At 50.0% G+C, this 16,734-nt stretch overlaps 8 protein-coding genes and 1 non-coding gene across 9 annotated transcripts; 3 read left to right on the top strand and 6 right to left on the bottom strand.

Moving 5' to 3' along the window:
• Nucleotides 1-1,201: 1,201 nt before the first annotated feature.
• Nucleotides 1,202-2,626, bottom strand: TrAtP1_008639 (uncharacterized protein; the record flags this gene model as incomplete). Its single annotated transcript, XM_014086902.2, has 1 exon — nt 1,202-2,626. One exon carries the CDS (start codon nt 2,624-2,626, stop codon nt 1,202-1,204), a length of 1,425 nt encoding a protein of 474 aa, XP_013942377.1.
• An 821-nt stretch (nt 2,627-3,447) lies between these two features.
• On the bottom strand, nt 3,448-5,038 carry TrAtP1_008638 (uncharacterized protein; the record flags this gene model as incomplete). The annotated part of the gene is made up of 2 exons (XM_014086414.2): nt 3,448-3,785; nt 3,862-5,038. 2 exons carry the CDS (start codon nt 5,036-5,038, stop codon nt 3,448-3,450), a joined length of 1,515 nt encoding a protein of 504 aa, XP_013941889.2.
• Nucleotides 5,039-6,139: 1,101 nt separating this feature from the next.
• On the top strand, nt 6,140-6,926 carry TrAtP1_008637 (uncharacterized protein; the record flags this gene model as incomplete). Its single annotated transcript, XM_066113989.1, has 3 exons — nt 6,140-6,253; nt 6,328-6,419; nt 6,494-6,926. The coding sequence occupies 3 exons, from the start codon at nt 6,140-6,142 to the stop codon at nt 6,924-6,926; spliced, it is 639 nt and encodes a 212-aa protein (XP_065970079.1).
• A 154-nt stretch (nt 6,927-7,080) lies between these two features.
• TrAtP1_008636 (uncharacterized protein) lies at nt 7,081-8,415 on the top strand (the record flags this gene model as incomplete). The annotated part of the gene is made up of 2 exons (XM_014086901.2): nt 7,081-7,663; nt 7,721-8,415. 2 exons carry the CDS (start codon nt 7,081-7,083, stop codon nt 8,413-8,415), a joined length of 1,278 nt encoding a protein of 425 aa, XP_013942376.2.
• A 324-nt stretch (nt 8,416-8,739) lies between these two features.
• On the bottom strand, nt 8,740-8,822 carry TrAtP1_008635. The gene has a single exon. It is a non-coding gene; the product is annotated as a tRNA-Glu (tRNA).
• Nucleotides 8,823-9,003: 181 nt separating this feature from the next.
• TrAtP1_008634 (uncharacterized protein) lies at nt 9,004-10,110 on the bottom strand. The gene is made up of 3 exons (XM_014086900.2): nt 9,872-10,110; nt 9,693-9,804; nt 9,004-9,612 (listed from the first exon to the last, which is right to left on the bottom strand). Exons 1-3 carry the CDS (start codon nt 9,932-9,934, stop codon nt 9,497-9,499), a joined length of 291 nt encoding a protein of 96 aa, XP_013942375.1. The 5' UTR covers nt 9,935-10,110; the 3' UTR covers nt 9,004-9,496.
• Nucleotides 10,111-10,192: 82 nt separating this feature from the next.
• TrAtP1_008633 (uncharacterized protein) lies at nt 10,193-11,196 on the bottom strand. Its single transcript, XM_014086899.2, has one exon. It carries the CDS (start codon nt 10,949-10,951, stop codon nt 10,430-10,432), a length of 522 nt encoding a protein of 173 aa, XP_013942374.1. The 5' UTR covers nt 10,952-11,196; the 3' UTR covers nt 10,193-10,429.
• Nucleotides 11,197-11,448: 252 nt separating this feature from the next.
• TrAtP1_008632 (uncharacterized protein) lies at nt 11,449-14,414 on the bottom strand. Its single transcript, XM_066113988.1, has 2 exons — nt 13,393-14,414; nt 11,449-13,332 (listed from the first exon to the last, which is right to left on the bottom strand). The coding sequence occupies exons 1-2, from the start codon at nt 13,847-13,849 to the stop codon at nt 12,557-12,559; spliced, it is 1,233 nt and encodes a 410-aa protein (XP_065970078.1). The 5' UTR covers nt 13,850-14,414; the 3' UTR covers nt 11,449-12,556.
• A 1,489-nt stretch (nt 14,415-15,903) lies between these two features.
• On the top strand, nt 15,904-16,689 carry TrAtP1_008631 (uncharacterized protein; the record flags this gene model as incomplete). The annotated part of the gene is made up of 1 exon (XM_014086897.2): nt 15,904-16,689. One exon carries the CDS (start codon nt 15,904-15,906, stop codon nt 16,687-16,689), a length of 786 nt encoding a protein of 261 aa, XP_013942372.2.
• Between the last annotated feature and the right edge of the window lie 45 nt (nt 16,690-16,734).

Genomic DNA, 16,734 nt, shown 5'->3' with positions numbered 1-16,734 from the left:
TTACATCTCGGTTTTTTTTTTTGGATTTGGATTACAAGTTTGGACCCTCTTTGTTCTTTTTTTATGGTTTTTTTTTTTTTTCTGTTTATCTAAAGGGAAAGTGTATTATATCGCGTCTGCATGCATCTGCTCTTGATCTCGTTTAGCAAAGTTTTCGCACCAGCCACAGCAAACTGCATAGCGAGCGATAATTTACCTACATGTAGTTGAAACAACGGTTCTTCTTTTTTTTTCTTTTTTTTTTTCTTTCTTTGTTTGGTATCTGATGGTGTATGTTGAGACGTTTTTACAAATCAGCTGTTACTCAAATATATTGATTCCAAAGCGCGCGTGGCTGGACCTTTTCTTCCATCAACCTGGCGTTGATGTATGATGTTGCGGCATGAAGTAGCAGGTTATAGTGAGTAAAGCGTATCTGGGTATATATACCCCTGTAAGGACTAAAAAGAAACATGGTGCTGTGATCTCTTGTATCTATAACATGATATTCCAAGAATACAACAAAAGTCGCCGTCTTCCTTCTGTCAAACACCAGATGTATGCTCTCTGATTAACAGTTATCCTCTTCATAATGCCTACCTCATCTTCATTGAGCAGCTCCAAGCCGCTGTCATATCTTCTCTTCAGCCTCCTTGTTCCCATTGACTCTGAAGCTCACCTCTGCATGCAGTCGTCCGTGAATTATCAACTTCTCCCCGAATAGAGGCATCACGTCCGCCTAGTTGGAGCCCCCCCTGAGAATATTCCAGGAAACTCTGACTCGGGTATAAAACCCGCTACAGCTCTTCCTTCATTGAATCCACGGCATCCTTCGCTTTCCTCCTCTCCTCTTCCAATCTAGCCTCTCACCCCGCGACTTTTCAGCACGAAGCGCGTGATTAGCCTGCGGCGCGGGGCCACCCAGCGACTCAAGAACTCCATCAACCTCGTCACGCAGCTCTGATGCCCCGTGCATTGCGAACAGCCAGAGCCACTTCCTGATGGTGTTTTGTGTTCTGAGCGAAAACTAGTCTCGGTGGAGCTCATCCCATTGAAAAGCTCTGCGGTTTAAGCAACTGTTCCTTCAATCTTTGCTTCTAGCTCGGGAATTGTTGCGTCTTTGGCGTTGAGTAATTCTTCGCCTGACTTTTGCTAGCAGCATGCGTGTTTAGCGATTCGCGACGCTCCTTCTCCATACGTTGTATTAATCCTTCGAGTTCTGTTATGTCGCAAACGTAACCGTCAACAGCGCTCTAAGTCGGTTATTGCCAATTTCAAGCTCCCTGATACGACCATCTTTCTCATTCAAAGTACGATGTGCCTCCGCAATTTTGATATTGAGCTCTTCCATGACTGAAGTCCGTGAATCAAGCTGCTTGCGTAGAGAACGTTCTATTTGATGGTATTCCTCAATAGAATCTTCATCTTCCCTGGTCTTCTTTGACAAGGCGCGTAGACGATCTAGTAGTAGATCCAATATGTCGGCGCCACGCGCAGTAAGAGGTAGTTTGATCTCGCCTGGTGCGAGGTAGTCCAGCTCCTGGCGAGCAGTTCGAAATCCAGAAATAAGCGACATGATCATTTCACTAGCATCGGCGCCTGGAAACCCCAGTTCGCCAACAACAGCGGTGAGTTGTGCAGCTGCGGCAGCTCGTTCAGACATGGTTTGCAAGAGTAGCTGAACCTGGTTCTCGACTGCTTCAAGAGAAGATGGTGTCCCTCTTTTCTTCGAGGCCCCATCTGATAGGGCGTAGTTTATGCGCGCACCCAAGGCATTGTACGAGTCCAAAGTTGCAGTCAGCTTCTGCACTTTCAGGCCCAAGGATGTAATCTCATCTTCCAGCTGCTTTTTGCCCGCTTCCAGAGGGGCATCCGACGTCGGTGACACATCTTTAGAGAATGGCGATATTGGCCTTGTCGGGCTTGTTGCAGGAGGAGTCAAGATGGAAGGTCTCGCTCGAGGCGGATTGTTCATCAGCGCCGTCACATCACCGAAATAGTCGGCATCTTGAGCCACGTCCATGAGGTCATCCGTCGATGCAGTACTCGGCGTTGATGGCCAGACGCAGCTAAAATACTGTGTAGCTTCCTCGCCTGCCATGCTTTTCGTCGCAAGCTGGCCTTTGAGCTCTTTAATCTGCTGTTCCAGGCCCCAAATCCGTTCTGTGTCAAAAACCATGGTGGCATTCTGCATTCTATAGATTTCCCTATCACGGGCTCTGAGCTCGGCCTTGAGCTTGGTAATCTGCGCCTTGGCCAGCTGCTCACTGCGTCGCTTCTCTTGTTGGATTTTACTGAGCACATCGCGGAGGTCATTCCGGCGTATCCGGCGCTCAACTCGTCCGTCAATGGTCTGGTGAAGATTGACAGCCGCGGGTTGGCCACTTGGTCGAGGAGCCGAGCCAGCACCACTTGCGGGGGCAGCTGACCGTCTCTTCGAAGCTGCGAGAGAAGTGCATCGCACCATTGGTGCAAGACCGCTCGAATGTACGATGGACCCTGGATCAGATTGCCGCGCGCCTCTCTTTCTTCGGCTTGGCGTCCTTGGAGCAGTCGATGGGGTCTGACGCTCTTCCGATCTGACATTCATGCTCGAGCTGCATCGCTGGCCGCGGCGTAGCGCAATAGAAAGGTCTAAATCCTCCATTGTGATGAGTCCTGATGGAATTCTGTAGTAATACTGGCTTCTGTGCTATTTTATCTTGACATGAATCACTCTTGGACGCGTGAGCGATGAAAGCACGAACCCGACCGAAATGGCGGGCAAACAAACCGGCAGGGCACATCCATACAATTTATGGCACCACCAACTTCCAAGCGGCATCCAACATCAACCCGCATGAATGCATGTTTGTAGGCCCAGCTCAAACCGCGTCAGAGACCTACCCCTCATCTGCCATAACCGTGTCCGCGCATTGATTCGTGTAGCCCTTGCAGCAAACCCATGCCCAAGCCGGCACTCGTTTTGTTTACATGTTGCCTGCTCGAGTTTAGCGCCCGAATGGATCGGCCAGCCGGCCCCGCTGCCTCCGGCGCAGCTCTATATTTTGTCTCAGATTTGTGTGGTGTCTTTCCAGGTGTATAATATCTCATCATAATTCAAAGGTTGAGGAGAACACATGAGATGCAAAAAGTCTACGTGTTTCTTCCACCGTCAAGAATACAAATAGAACGCGCTCATTTGAGGATTATCATGATGACATCTAGCTACCCATCAGTGAGAAAGGCACATGTAAATACACAAGTAGCACAGCATTGAGTATGTACAATGTGAATCAAAGAGCGGGTCCAGAATTGAGACAGAGGTTAATTAAGAAATGTCACTGTTATTGTTATCATGGCATGTAACCAAGTCCATCAGGCCAGCTGAACTAGCAAGAGATGGTTTCCAAAACGTACAAGACAACCGGCGCGCACTTCTTCTACATAATAGTAGTTCAAACAATAATGTACTTCTACGGACCCGTCTTAGATGGCCGTGTTGACAATTCCATCAACCTTCCACTGCCATCCATCGGCATCCAACCTAAACACCACAATATCGCTCCCGGATTTCGCATACACGGTCTTGTTATCATTTGTCGCGAGGCTATCAAAGTCCGTGTCCACATCAAAACCAGGCCCTGCAATCCTCGGGATATCAACACCCACGCGATTCTCCTGGATTTTCCCTCCCGGACTCGTATACAGCAGAGCGAACTCATACGGAAGCGTCTGTGCCGGATCTTGGCTTTTGCCATGGCCGGTACGAACCCAAGCTAACTGATTTAAATGCGAGGATGGATATAGTCCTCTGCCATTAGAATCTAGACCATAGAAGTCAGTTGGCATTACCAGCATGGGATTGACGCGCCAGCCCATCATAATCGCAGAATCACCTACCCAAGAAAGTCTTGTCCAAGAAATGACACTCTACCTTCTTCTTCGACGACACGTGAAAATCCAGTGAACACTCCCAGGGCGTTATTTCTTCGCTCTCCTCAATAGCCATCAATAGTCCACTAAATGAGCCGTCGGAGTCGCGCCTCTTATTTTGCCAATCGCCTGCAATGGCATGACCAACGCCTCCCCAATCTCCAACATCGTGACGTCCCGTAAAAGAGCCAAAGTCCACCGAATACCAATTCTCGTCGTTCGTGGGGTCCTCTGACATTGCAAGCTTCAAGTTGCCTCCCGGATCTTGATACGACAATACCACAACGTTTGTGTCATGTTCGCCTCGGTGGAACGCCGCTGAAAGCATCGACTTCTCATGCGCCGCGGGGCCCTTTTTGCTACCGGTGGACATGCCTCCACGACTCCAGCTTCCTTTTGGCTCCATGAATATATGAGAAATAGTATCATCCTCTTCAAGGTAAAATAAATGCGCAGTGCTGGCATCGTCCGCAACGGCGGCCATAGAAGTTCCTTTTTTCGCTTTCAGTGCATCTTTGAGTGAATCTTCAATGCGCTTTGGGCTTTTGAGATTAGACTCCCCATTCAGGTAAGAAAGAGATCCCGCTTCATCTTGCCAGACTAGAATCTCCAAGCTGTCTTGGCTATTTTCGCCGTCAACAAAAATTGAAGCCAGATTCGATGACGATAGAATAGAAGGCGGGCTTGGAGAGAGAGTTGCCTTGGTCGCTGTTGTGGTCATAGATGATGGTTCGCTCATAGATGCAGCCAATGATGAAGAAGTACTATTCGTCACATTCAACACACTTGTCAGAGTTAAAGGGGACGTAGCCATTGCCGTTACAGATTGAGTCATTGTTTCTTTTGGATGCGTCTTCAGCATCAAGGCCGATTTTCGAGTCAACTTCACGACCACAATTATACAGCTGATGAAGGCCGAAATCACCACCATTAGTATTGTAAATGGGAGCATTTTCTTTTTATAGTACCACGGTTTTTTAGGAGGGCCCCTTTGTAGCTGGTAGTAGTGGTCTCGCGCGGAGATTGGCTGCTCCTCTCTGGATCTCGCCGAGGGGCCTTCCACGGTGGTTGAGAGAGGGACTTCACGCATCGTCGGTTGACTTGGTTGCTGCATTATGTAAGAAATGTCGAATATCGGGAACATGTTGAAAGTTTCGATGATGATATTTTGCTGCGACTTTTTGAAGTCAAGCAGTCGACTTTTGAATGTATCAGTGGCGAGAAACCTGCAAGGTTGTATTATACGAATGGAGCTGAGAAAATTATGGTGAAGATGGGATCAAGAGCGCAATCAACGTCACCTTCAATTTATTGAGGCTGGTATACATATGTCGCAGTGATGGAGTAAATGATGAACAAACATAAAAGCAGCCACTGTTGAGTATCATTACAGAGTGCAGTTTTGAAGAGCTCACATAGGCCTATTCCGGACAAAAAGTAACAGTGATGGCGGTCACTGGAGCTTGTGTGTACACCACCGGCCTTGGGAATAATTCGGCACATACATGTATCCATTAATGCATCCAATAGGTAGATCTTTGTTTCATTCACGACAACTTCTTGGAGCTGAATCACCAAATAACGCAAGCTAAATCGATATAAGAAATGTCGACACATCATATCGACCAAGGGAAACAGCCCGGTGATGGGAAACGCCATACTTGCTAAAAGTGAGCCAACAGTAGCCAATCTCAAGCATTCTTTCAGCCGCCAAAGCTTTCAAGAGTCATAGATGCTTCTAGCATTAACCAAATACTGAATTACCGAATGACAAGGTAAAAGCCATTGACATCTGGTGCTGTGAGACAGGATTGCAAAGAAACATGAATCAAGACTGCCCAAGGTGATGACTAATACAAATATCTGCCTTGAAGCTCGCAAAGGGCGCGCTGTAACGTTCAGTGAGGCAGAGCCTGAGCCAGTCCCGCTTCAGCTCACCGAGCCCCCAAATAGCCGCCTGACTAACCGCGCTGTCAACGACCATCAAGGCGCCCGCATTACCACCGATAACGCCTAAAGTCCCGGAGCCAGGCCCATAATACACGGATTCGTGACTCGCATATTTCTTCAGCCTCATGTCTGCATGATCACATCGATATTACTACCAGTAACACAACTCCAACCACTAACAGCTATTTACAGCAGCGCAACGCCACGCTCCATCCTATCCCATCCTGTCCTAGGAGAACAGGAAAATGACGGCGGTGGCAGGAGCCGAATGACGCATGCAAGCAATGTAGAAGCCATGTCTGCGCCGGCACGCAAAGTCAAGTTCGTCGCGTCAGATCCCGCTCGTGGCGGTTTGCCTGTCAAGCGACGGCAGGTCCAGCAAGCCTGTGAATCGTGTAGACGGAAAAAGGTAATCCCAGGCCTTTTACTCGGTTTCGTCGAGTTTCACAGCATCTGTTGCTAACGGCCTCGTGCGGTGGGCAGCGAAAATGCAATCATGCGGAAGACGCCGCCGCGGACGATTTCTCACTGGATGACCACAAAGGTCTGCCAGAGGCGTCACCTTCGCAGTCCTCGTGAGTCTTTCCCTCTCCTCACAGTAGCACCAAAGCATCTCAGCACGCTGGATTCAGACGCTGACCAGATCTAGGGCCTCCATATCGTCTCTCACGCCCTCGGTCCGTGCGAGATCGCTTGCCGGCGAAGATGGCGTGCAACCAGCATCCAGGGTCAGTCTGAGCTCTGACTTGTCTCCCATCGCACGGCGCTCTCTTCCGACGGGCTTCAGCCATGTAGAAGTGCCTGCAAATGCGCCTGCTACTCCCCAGCTTGCGCCGGATGTCGCCAACAGACCTCAGTCGTCGCGCTTCGTGGGAGACTTGAACCCAGAAGGCATGTTCATGGAGGCGGCGGTTCCCAACGTGACTCGGGCCTCGTCACAGAAGGGAGACGTTGGTATCTGGTTTCCAACCGCCACTACCGGCCAGCAGTCTCAGTTCATCACTTCTCGCCCTCCGCCGCTCATGGACAGCTTTATGCTTCCTTTTGTTCGAGAGCACTGCCTGTCTTGCATGCCCCCCTGAGCAAGATTATGCCAGGCTGAAGGCGACTTTTTTACAAAAAGTCCACCCCATTTTCCCCGTCATCCCAGAAGCTGCTCTCAACGGACCTACGGATAACCCTGCCCACATTGCGCTACGACAGCTCGCGTGTTTGGCAGCCGGCTCGGATCCAGAGATGACGTCGCATCTGCGGCTGAAAAACAAAGGCCCTGGTCTTCTGCGCCCTGCCGAATACTCTACCATACTGTCCTCTTCAGTCCGTGCCATATTGGAGACTAGTATCATTCCAGATCGAGTGGTGCACATACAGGCACTCACCATGCTCTCGCTCTACACTCAGCCCACCTGCGCCGAGGAATCTGATTTGCCTGCTCAGCTTGGTGGCAGGGCGATACATCATATCCAGACGCTCGGCCTGCACCTTCTTCGCTACGACGGACCGAATTATGGCGACTTGGAAAATCTCTTCTGCGCAGTCTGGGCACTGGACAGAATCAATGCTGCCATATACGGGCGGCCATGTTTGATCCACGAGCGAGATATAGGAGCGGATCTCGATGCCTGCATCAAGAAACGCCCGCCTGCCTTTCGGCTCTTACTATCCGTAGCACAATGGCTAGATAAAGTCGTGGAACTATACCGCCCAGGCCCCAGTGCCCAAGTTTCGGGGTTTGACAAAGTGGCGTATATCGACCTTCCCGTTCTTGAAGCAATGATTGTAGATGCAGATGCGTTAAAGGTTCCGGCATCTCTCATTGGTAAGCTCTCACCATATCGAGTACAAGCATGCCTTTTCATATCTAACTAGATAATAGCTACCATTGAAACATTCTACCATGCGGTCATCATCCTATCGTGCCGGCTGCCACGGCCGGGGACAATAATCGCAGCCTCAACATTACCACCACCATCCGCCAATGCTCGCCGTTCTCTAGCAGCCGAGCGCATCGCATGCGCAGTGCCAAGAGACTGCCTTAGCTCCCTTCCCTTCATTCCATACGCAGTATCTCTCGCTCTCAGCGTCGAATATCGAAAGATGAGACACAGCCGGTTACCCATGTTTCGCGCACGGGCAATGAATGCTTTCAGGCGAAACTGCGATCTCCTTCGAGTCTACGGAGACCACTTCTGGAGTGCCCGCGTTGTCTCTGGGCTTGGAGAGCGCGTGCTGAGAGAGATGGAGCGTGCGGCCAACACGTTGGCCAAAGAGCTCAGCCCTCAGCCGGCTGACATCCCAGCCAAGTTGACGGTTGATGAGCAAGAAGGATCAACTGCTGCACAAGATTTGGGAACGACGGTATCATCGGGCGACACTACAACTATCAATTCTGCTGCGGGCTTTGATAACGTCATTGACTTTTCCATGATCAATTCCATCTCTGGCCAGGATGTTTTTGGGCATATTGATCCCAACTTCAACTTGGATGCTGTGGAAGATGCACTGGAAGCAAATCTCGACATTGGCCTCCCGTTCAACTGGTCAGACTGGGGTCAATTTGCTCAATATTAAAGTGGATGATTCGCTACCTATGATAGAGTTTAGATCGAAAGAGCTCGTCTCTACCTGCGTAATTGCTTGCTTAGTATACAAATGAGGGTGCATATGTGCAAACAAGCGAGGATATTTGCTGCAATGGGAAGGCGTTTTCAGGGTATCAATTATCAATCCGTCAAACAAATTAGGCGTAGCAGGCGATAATAAATAATCTGGACATGTGTAACATTCAATAAAGCCATGACTACTTACTTTTCTAGATGAAAAAAAAGAATCGAAGAGAAGAAAAGAGTACTCTCCGTAGAAATAGATTATGATAAATAGCAAAAAGTAAGACTTCTCCGATACTGGGAATCGAACCCAGGGCTGCTCGGCACTCGAGTAATGAGAGCGAGCGATGTTAGCCACTACACCATATCGGATGTGTTCTTGTTGAAAGCGTCTGCGCTAATTAGGATCATACAGTATACTCAAGTCGAGTTATGTGATTCTTGAAAAAGCTACGAATCAAAGCTCTTCAGAGTCACTTCGCATGTCACATCAGATTATCAGAGCTTGTTTACAACATCTGGGAAATCACTACCAAAGAAAAACAGTGTAGATGACAAATAACAAGAGTAAAAAATGAGATCCGAATTTAAGTGCATGTTTTACATTCAGGGTATCAAAGTAATGCATTCATATCGACGCTGTGTCTTTCACGCCTTATCCTCCGTTGTCATCTCAGTGACAGATAGCTGTGCGCCTCCCATATGCGGAAGGTGAGGTCCAATGCCACCACATCCTACAAGCTTCGTTTTCTCAGGCCTTCCTTTCCATATCATCGTTGAAGCAGGTAGTATGCGTATGGTGAATAGGCCAGCGCAAAGCACGGCAGTTCATGGGGATCGTGAATAAGGGTCAGGATTGCCCTTTCGAGCGCCTAGTCATCGGTGCAGAGCACTCAGGATGCGAATGCTCGTCTTTTGGTCCTTTGTCTGCTCGCCCCGGAGAATCCGCAGGGTAGCTGTTATGGATTTATATCGTTGACTGGTTCGCCACATCTTTCGATCCTATCGCGATCGGAGTGCCGTAGAAGCATTTCGATTGTGTTTATTCACTTGGCGGGAGGCTTGGTAGATATATCAGTAGGTCTCCCGCGCGCTTGATTCTTCAGCTCGCCAAGGAAATGTTGAAGAAATCCGTCGGCTCGATTCCCCGGGTTAGGATCCGCTATAACGAACAATCTCGTCAGCCCAGCCCAGCACCTTCTCGTCATGCGGCGCTCCCTAGAGAACCAAAGCATGCCCTACCTGTGGCTTCTCCTGGTGCCAGCGGCTCGTGTGGATTCCGGCCGTGCGGTTTCTCGTTGATGGCGCGATGGATGCGGCCGACGGCCCGGTGGAAGCCTGGCACGCGGAGAATCTAGAGCCAGCGTGAGCAAATCAAATCAAATCTGCCAGTTCCAGCGGCAGAGCAGCTGTGCGCTTACAGATTCGACAATTCTATCCTCAAAAGCCTGGATCAGGCGCAGAGCATACCAGTAAGGCGACATGGTATCGGCCGTTGCTATGGGAGGAGCCGCAGCATTGGGTGGCGGAGGAGAGATTGAGAGGAGGTCGCGATTAATAATGATGGCCAAAGTTACTGGTTATGGGCAGTAGTGTACCTCTTCGGGCGCAGTTAGCGGTGGGGGTACATGTACGCACTTTCGCATGCGATGCTACCAGATACCCTGCAATTGCAGATGGCTCATACTGCAGTGAAATTGGAGAATCAGAGGCTGTTGGAATGCGATGGAACATCAATTCATGCGTGGTAAAAAAATTTATTTTACGAATATTTGAATCTCTTGTTTTCTAGGGAAAAAGAGAACAGGTTGGGTATTGATTGAGTGGCGCTCTTTGTCAAAACACCATCTGCTGAGTGCTTGTTCCATCATACTCTGGCAATTCCATAATCATCATATAATCCATTCAAACCAAAAAACACACTGTTGAAACCAGGACTGGCCTCTTCATTTTTTTCCATAACCGTAATATCCCAACATCTAGTTCTTCACTGAAGCGAATGAACCGTTGAATGGCTCAATGTAGTCGTCCTTGCCCAGAGGAATGCCCTCCTTGCGCAGAATGTCATACGCAGTCGTCAGGTGGAAGAAGATCGTAGGCAAAAAGTGGCCGTTGGCGTAAACGACGCCGGGAATGTCAAAGGTTCCCCGGCTGCCCAGGCCAAGGGGCACCGTCTCGTTCTGGCGCTTGTTGATGAGCTCCTTGTCGGCAGCGGCCAGAATCTCCTCAGCCTTGGCGATGCGGCTGAAGCAGTCGGCGTACGTCTCGATCTTGCCCTCCCAGGCGTGGGGCTCGACGCCCTGCAGACGCGAGGCAGCCTTGCTCGAGGTGTCGGTGACCATGTAGACCTGGAAGGTCAGGGGCAGCATGTTCTCGTGGATTTTGGCGCCCAGGAGCGCGGCGCCGTTGGAAGCGGCCTCGCCCTTCTTGAGGACGTTGTAGAGAGACTTGAGGGCGCTCTTGGCCACGGGGATGGTGGCATCGTAGAGGGAGTAGCTCATGGTGGGCGGATTGACACGAAAGAGGTTGGATTTGAACGGGTTTCAGTGATGGCGAGAGGGAGGCGGTTGGTGGCTTGAGTTTATCAAACAAGCATCTTCCAAGAGTGGGAAATCCCCCCCGACATTTATATCATGAATCGTGCCTACGCAAATACCTTCCTGCTCCAATCTCCCCTCCTGAATAGTACGCAGGTGGCCTGGTCCCGGTCCACATGCTGCAAGTGCCACTTGTATGTAATGGAAACTGGCCTCAAGCTGAGTTGCACTTGGTGGTTCACGACGCTAAACAGACTCCAGTCGCTCCATTCCGCTTGCTCCCAAACCGACCTGAGCCCCTCTTGCCGCATCGAGAAAGAAGTGCGTATAGGAGCCTACATAGTACCAGGCGGCTTACTAATTAGAATCACATCGAACCGAGTTCCGCTCTTTGGATGCGGCCAAGCCAAGCGAGAGGCCGGGCCCGTGGAGCACAGACTGCAGCAGACAATGTACTGTAGCATTCGCAGAGTAGTACCTACGTAGTACCTATACGCAGTGGCATTGCCCTATCAGATGTGACGCTGCATGCAGAGCATTGAGGGGAAACAACATCATCAGGCGGGCTCAAGAAGAAAAATCAAAACTCGCGGTGCAAGCATGCCCGACGACCCGAAGGGAGCCTCAGACTCGACGATCTACGGAGCAGATTCAAGCGGCTTTGGCTGCAGAACGGGGCCAATCAAGAGCTGACCAGGTCTTTGCGACCAGGATCTTCCCCCGAAGCAACCCTGTAACGGTGCAAGACTATACGTGTATACGTGTACATACCTAGTCCGTGGCTCGGCACTCGGCCAGGCGTCAGCACCGTATATCATGCATCTCTTGGTTGACAAATGGCCTCATGCTACGAGCCTCCTGAAACAGCTTAGAAACAGCTTCAGGGTTTGCTTACTGATCAATTCAAGGACACCAGAACGCTTTGGCTTAGGAAAGCGTATATGCGAGGAGAATGTCTTAGTCAGATAGTATTCGCTTTTCACAGTACAACAGGATGGGACGATTAACAATCCAAAGGATTGCTGACTTCTGCATCATTGATTAGCAATCCCGTACACTGGCCACAAAAACAAACACACAAACATTAAACTAGATGCTAATGATCTGATCCAACATGCAGCTTGGCATGAGACACGACTATAGTACAAAGGCCTCCAACCATGGTCGTACAATCTTGACCCTGGCACACCAATTCGAAGCAAGACACATAACACACGGCGACTCCAAGCTTACACAAGCCCCAAGGTCGCATTGAATCTTTCCACCACCTCTCTGGCGCCTGGCAAAGCTGCAGGACTCGCAATCAGCTTGTCCAACCCCATTGCCTGCCTGCCCTCGACACTCGTCCACCGCCGCAGCATCTCCTCTGTAGGGCGGTCGATGTGCTTGGATTCGCCCTCGCCGCCGGGGAAATCAGGTCCCGGCGTGCCTGCTAAGAAGGCCTGCCGCTGTCGTACTAGGTACTGGGCATTGAGCTCGGTCACTGGGCAGACGGGAATGTAGAGGACACTTGAGTCGGAATGGCCTTTGTGGACTTTATCCACGGCGTGAATGGCTATACACCAGCAGTCAGTATGCTGTATGAGATACAAGGTAGAATACAAGGCGAAGGAATTGCGACTTACTATCACAGTGCCAGGCCACAAAAGCTCCAGGCTTGATTTCAGGCACATGCGTCATAGTCCTAGACAGCTCCAAGTGAGGATGGAGTTCATCATTGAGCTCCTGTCCATGTCCGGGGAAAGCCCCGTGTAAGTCACTGGTCATGTCATCCTCGCCGGTGAATGCCCAGTTCCTCTCATCCAAGAATCCATCACCAATCTTGGTTTCGTTAATTGGCCTGAAGAATGGTCTCAGAAGAGTGTATGCCGTTGACAGCATCAGGGGATATGTCAGAAGCGTGCCCTCCTCCGGCCCTACTGCGCTCATGGAGACCCAGCCCTGCCAGGCCCTGAATGCACTGCATGCCCCAAGGCCATTGTGAAGGTCGTTGACGGCGTCGACTCTTCCAGAAGCCTCCCAGGGGTCGTAACTCTCCCACTTGCCTTCGAATACCTTGTCGTAGACGTTTCCACGCCCGTATCCGTCCTTCATCCAACGCTCGACGCTTCCGCCGTCGATATGGGGGCCGAGTGCAAAGGCAGCATCACCGGGTTGTCGGATGCGAAGCCTGTCGGCATAGGAAAGCGGGATGTCGAGCGAGATTGGAGTGTTTGGTGATGCGGAATGCCAAAAGTCCGACAAGAGATACTTTTGTACCTTTAGCATGGACGGATGTGAGCGAGCTTTGATCTGCGGTTCGGACCAGTATAGCTCGTATACTTGAGGGTCATGAGGCGGGAAGGCTATGTTTGGCATTAACACGAGATGCTCTGCCAAGAACGATTTTATAAATAAGGACTTACCTCTTGTATGAGGATTCTTGTGCACGTAATCCTCAACGCGCTCCTTATATCCTCGCGCTTCCTTTTCAGGAATTACACCATGCACAACGACAACTCCTCTCTTCTTAATCTCCTCTCTGGCTTTACTATCCAACCCATTCTCTAGGTCAGCAAACTCTACTTGAGGAATAACCCCCGTCCCCTTCTTGGCAATGATTTCGTTTTCTTCCCGCAGCGTCCGCAATAGTCTTTTCCAGCCGGCAACAATGTCCTTTTCCCGATCCCTGACCAGGTCCAGCTTCAGCTGTCTGAAGCGATCCGGCAGCGGCGCCAGCTCCGCGCCAGACAGCGACACAAACGAGTCTGAAATATCCCCCGTCCTCTTCGTTGCCGGCTTTGGCGTCTGCACCGTCGCCAGGCAGCGATGCAGACGGGGAAAGACGGGAGAGGATACTTTTGTGAAGCTTGAGCGCAGCATATTATATGCGTGTAAGAGCGATAGAGGGGCACAGTATAAATTAAAAAAAAAAAGTCACAATCTTTTTTTTTGATGCTTGTGTAAGAGAAAATTATCAGCAACAAAATAAAGATTCCACACACAATGAATTAAATGATTAATTCGAAAAAATTCCTTTCCACTCAAAGGAGCCAACCTATGTCTTTTATGAATGACAGAGACGATGGGCCGGTATTACTGCTTTGGGGAGGTCCGCGCCCCGCTGGCGGAAAGTTTATCTCCCTCCACAAAAGTAAGATAATTTATAGCTGAGAGGGGGGGCCCTTTTTTTATCTTTTTGTCATTAATGGCCTGATCGAGATTTCGAGAATGGCCTAGGTGCGGTGGAATGTCAAAGGTTGCGTTTGTCTTGGAGGAGTGCTGAGACAGAAAATTGGTGCTAGTTTTGGTATATTGCGCGCGAAAAGGCTGCACCAAATCCTCCATATTTCTTTTCAATGAGAATCGAGGAGAGCATGCTTATTCAGTCTTTCACACCACAACCATCTACTATTAAAGTAACGAATCTAATGTAATCCAAAATCCTATACAGAAAATAATCTCATCTCTTCTTTAGCACGATAACCTATCATCATTGAAACGTTACAAGTTCGAAATCTTTCATCTCTAGCTCTCCCCGTGATATGACGGAATGCCCATCTTGGAACTGATAGCGAGCTGGCCCCCCCCCTCCCCTTTATTGGAGAATCCCTCAGCCGTGTAACAAGCCCCATCCTTCTGACCGGCACGGCTGTCGATTATGTACTTTGCTTGATCACATGAGTGACTCGCACGTCCGAAAGCCGAAGTAGAAAAATCAAAAAATCTTACTCGGAGAGAAGGAAGGAAGGAAGGAATGGGGGAAATCTCCCCCCAAAAAGGAACAAGGAACAAATGTTAACAAGGCCAGCATCACAAATGACGAGCTACCATCTTCTTCATGGCGTGATTTAGTGTAGGAACTAAACTGCCTACCCAACTGCCGAATTTATGTTTGGTTCTCTCTTCCTTACATCTGATAGGGACGGCTACATATGCCTGGGTCACATGGGACAAAGTACGTTGGAAATAGCATATAGGCTAAAAAGTCGTGATGTTCCATTCCGTCTGAATGATAAGATGGTTTTTAAAATGGTTCGACTGCCATATGCCGCCTTTGTAAAACGTAATATAAATCCAGAGGGCGTGCTACCTTGGAGGAACAAATGTCTTATAGCCTCGGCTCACAAGCCATCATTTATAGCGAAATCCCAGCTGAGACATTGGCATTTGTCTGTCTCCTTCCCCTTATCTGCCTGGGGACATTAGTCGATTTTTAACGTCTCCCCCAGAACCGCGTAATTCCATCCTATTAATTAGCTCTTCGCTTTCCCCAGTCAAAAATCCTTGACAAGTTTCATCCAACTTATCCATGAACAAGGGTGTATCTTATCAGTGGAAAGAGAGTGCGAGAAAGAGGATATATATATATATATATACCACTTTATGTTTTTTTTTTTTAGCCTCGGTCCAGCTTCAGCCTCATCCTCGTCTCAGCTGGGCATTGATTCTCTTCTTTATACTTTTATACCCGAGAAAGAAAAAAAAATGCGGCCACATTGCCAAACGTGGTTATCCGGAAGAGACAGAGACGGCAAATTAAGACAATTACCCCGATGCCATAATTTCGCCGGCACTTCTATTTTAGGCAAATCCGCCCCCCCACAAGACTCCAGTCAAACGAACGACATGGAGACAATAACGTTTCGCCCGCAAAAGGCGAGGCTAATCTAACACCTGGGTTGTACTACTACAGCAGTAAATAAGCAATTAACAACCTTACCCCAAAAAAAGAGAAAGCTTCCCACACCCCTCATCGGCCCGCCATTATAGCCTAATGTTTAAGGATATCTCATCTTGTCTCGATCTCATCGCAGGTCTCACTCACTTCCTCATATCTCGCACATGGACAGTAGTCCGTTCCCTCCCTGCAATATCATATTACACCCCCCCTCTTAAACAACTTCCTATCTAAACTCCAACTCCAAACCCCAACCATGACCTCCTCCACAATCATAGTCTCCCTCCCCCATCTCGCCCACTCCATCGACCACTCCCTCCTCCACCCAACCCTCTCCGACGCCGACCTCCGCGCCGGCCTCGTCCTCTGCCGCAACGCCTCCGTCGCCTCCGCCTGCATCAAGCCCTACGCCGTGCCGCTCGCCCGATCCCTCCTCGCCGGGTCCGCCGTCCGCATCTGCTCCGTCGTCGGCTTCCCGCACGGCTCGTCCTCGGCCTCGCTCAAGATCACCGAGGCCGCCGAGGCAATCACCGCGGGGGCCTCCGAGATCGACATGGTCATCAACATCGGCAAGGCCCTCAGCGGCGAGTGGAACTACGTCGAGCACGAGATTGAGGCCGTCAACCGCCTCGTCACTGCAAAGGGCGCCATTCTCAAGGTCATTTTCGAAAACGACTTTTTGCAGGACGAGCACATTGTCAAGCTCTGCCAGGTATGCACCGACCAGGGCGTGGCCTTTATCAAGACCAGCACGGGCTATGGCTTCGTCAAGCAGCCCAATGGCTTTTATAGCTACCAGGGTGCCACGCCGCACCATCTCAAGCTGATGAGGAAACATGCCGGCCCCAAAGTGCAGATCAAGGCCGCGGGGGGCGTCAGGACGTTGGACGAGCTGCTTTATGTACTATCGCTTGGAGTGACGCGAGTTGGCGCCAGTGCCACTGAGGCTATCCTGGAAGAGGCCAAAGCAAGAGGCATTGGCGAGGCTGAAGTTGAAGTCGAGGTAAAAGCACCCCTGGGATTGCAGGAGGGCGCATATTGATGATATGATACCACTAGTAGTAGCAGTAGTAGTTTTAGCAAGCGA

The sequence above is a fragment of the Trichoderma atroviride genome, chromosome 4 (genome assembly GCF_020647795.1).
Source record: "Trichoderma atroviride chromosome 4, complete sequence".
In the NCBI taxonomy this organism is placed as follows: Eukaryota; Fungi; Ascomycota; class Sordariomycetes; order Hypocreales; family Hypocreaceae; genus Trichoderma; species Trichoderma atroviride.
The sequence above is the reverse complement of the archived record's forward strand: the minus strand, read 5'-3'. Positions and strand labels throughout refer to the sequence as shown.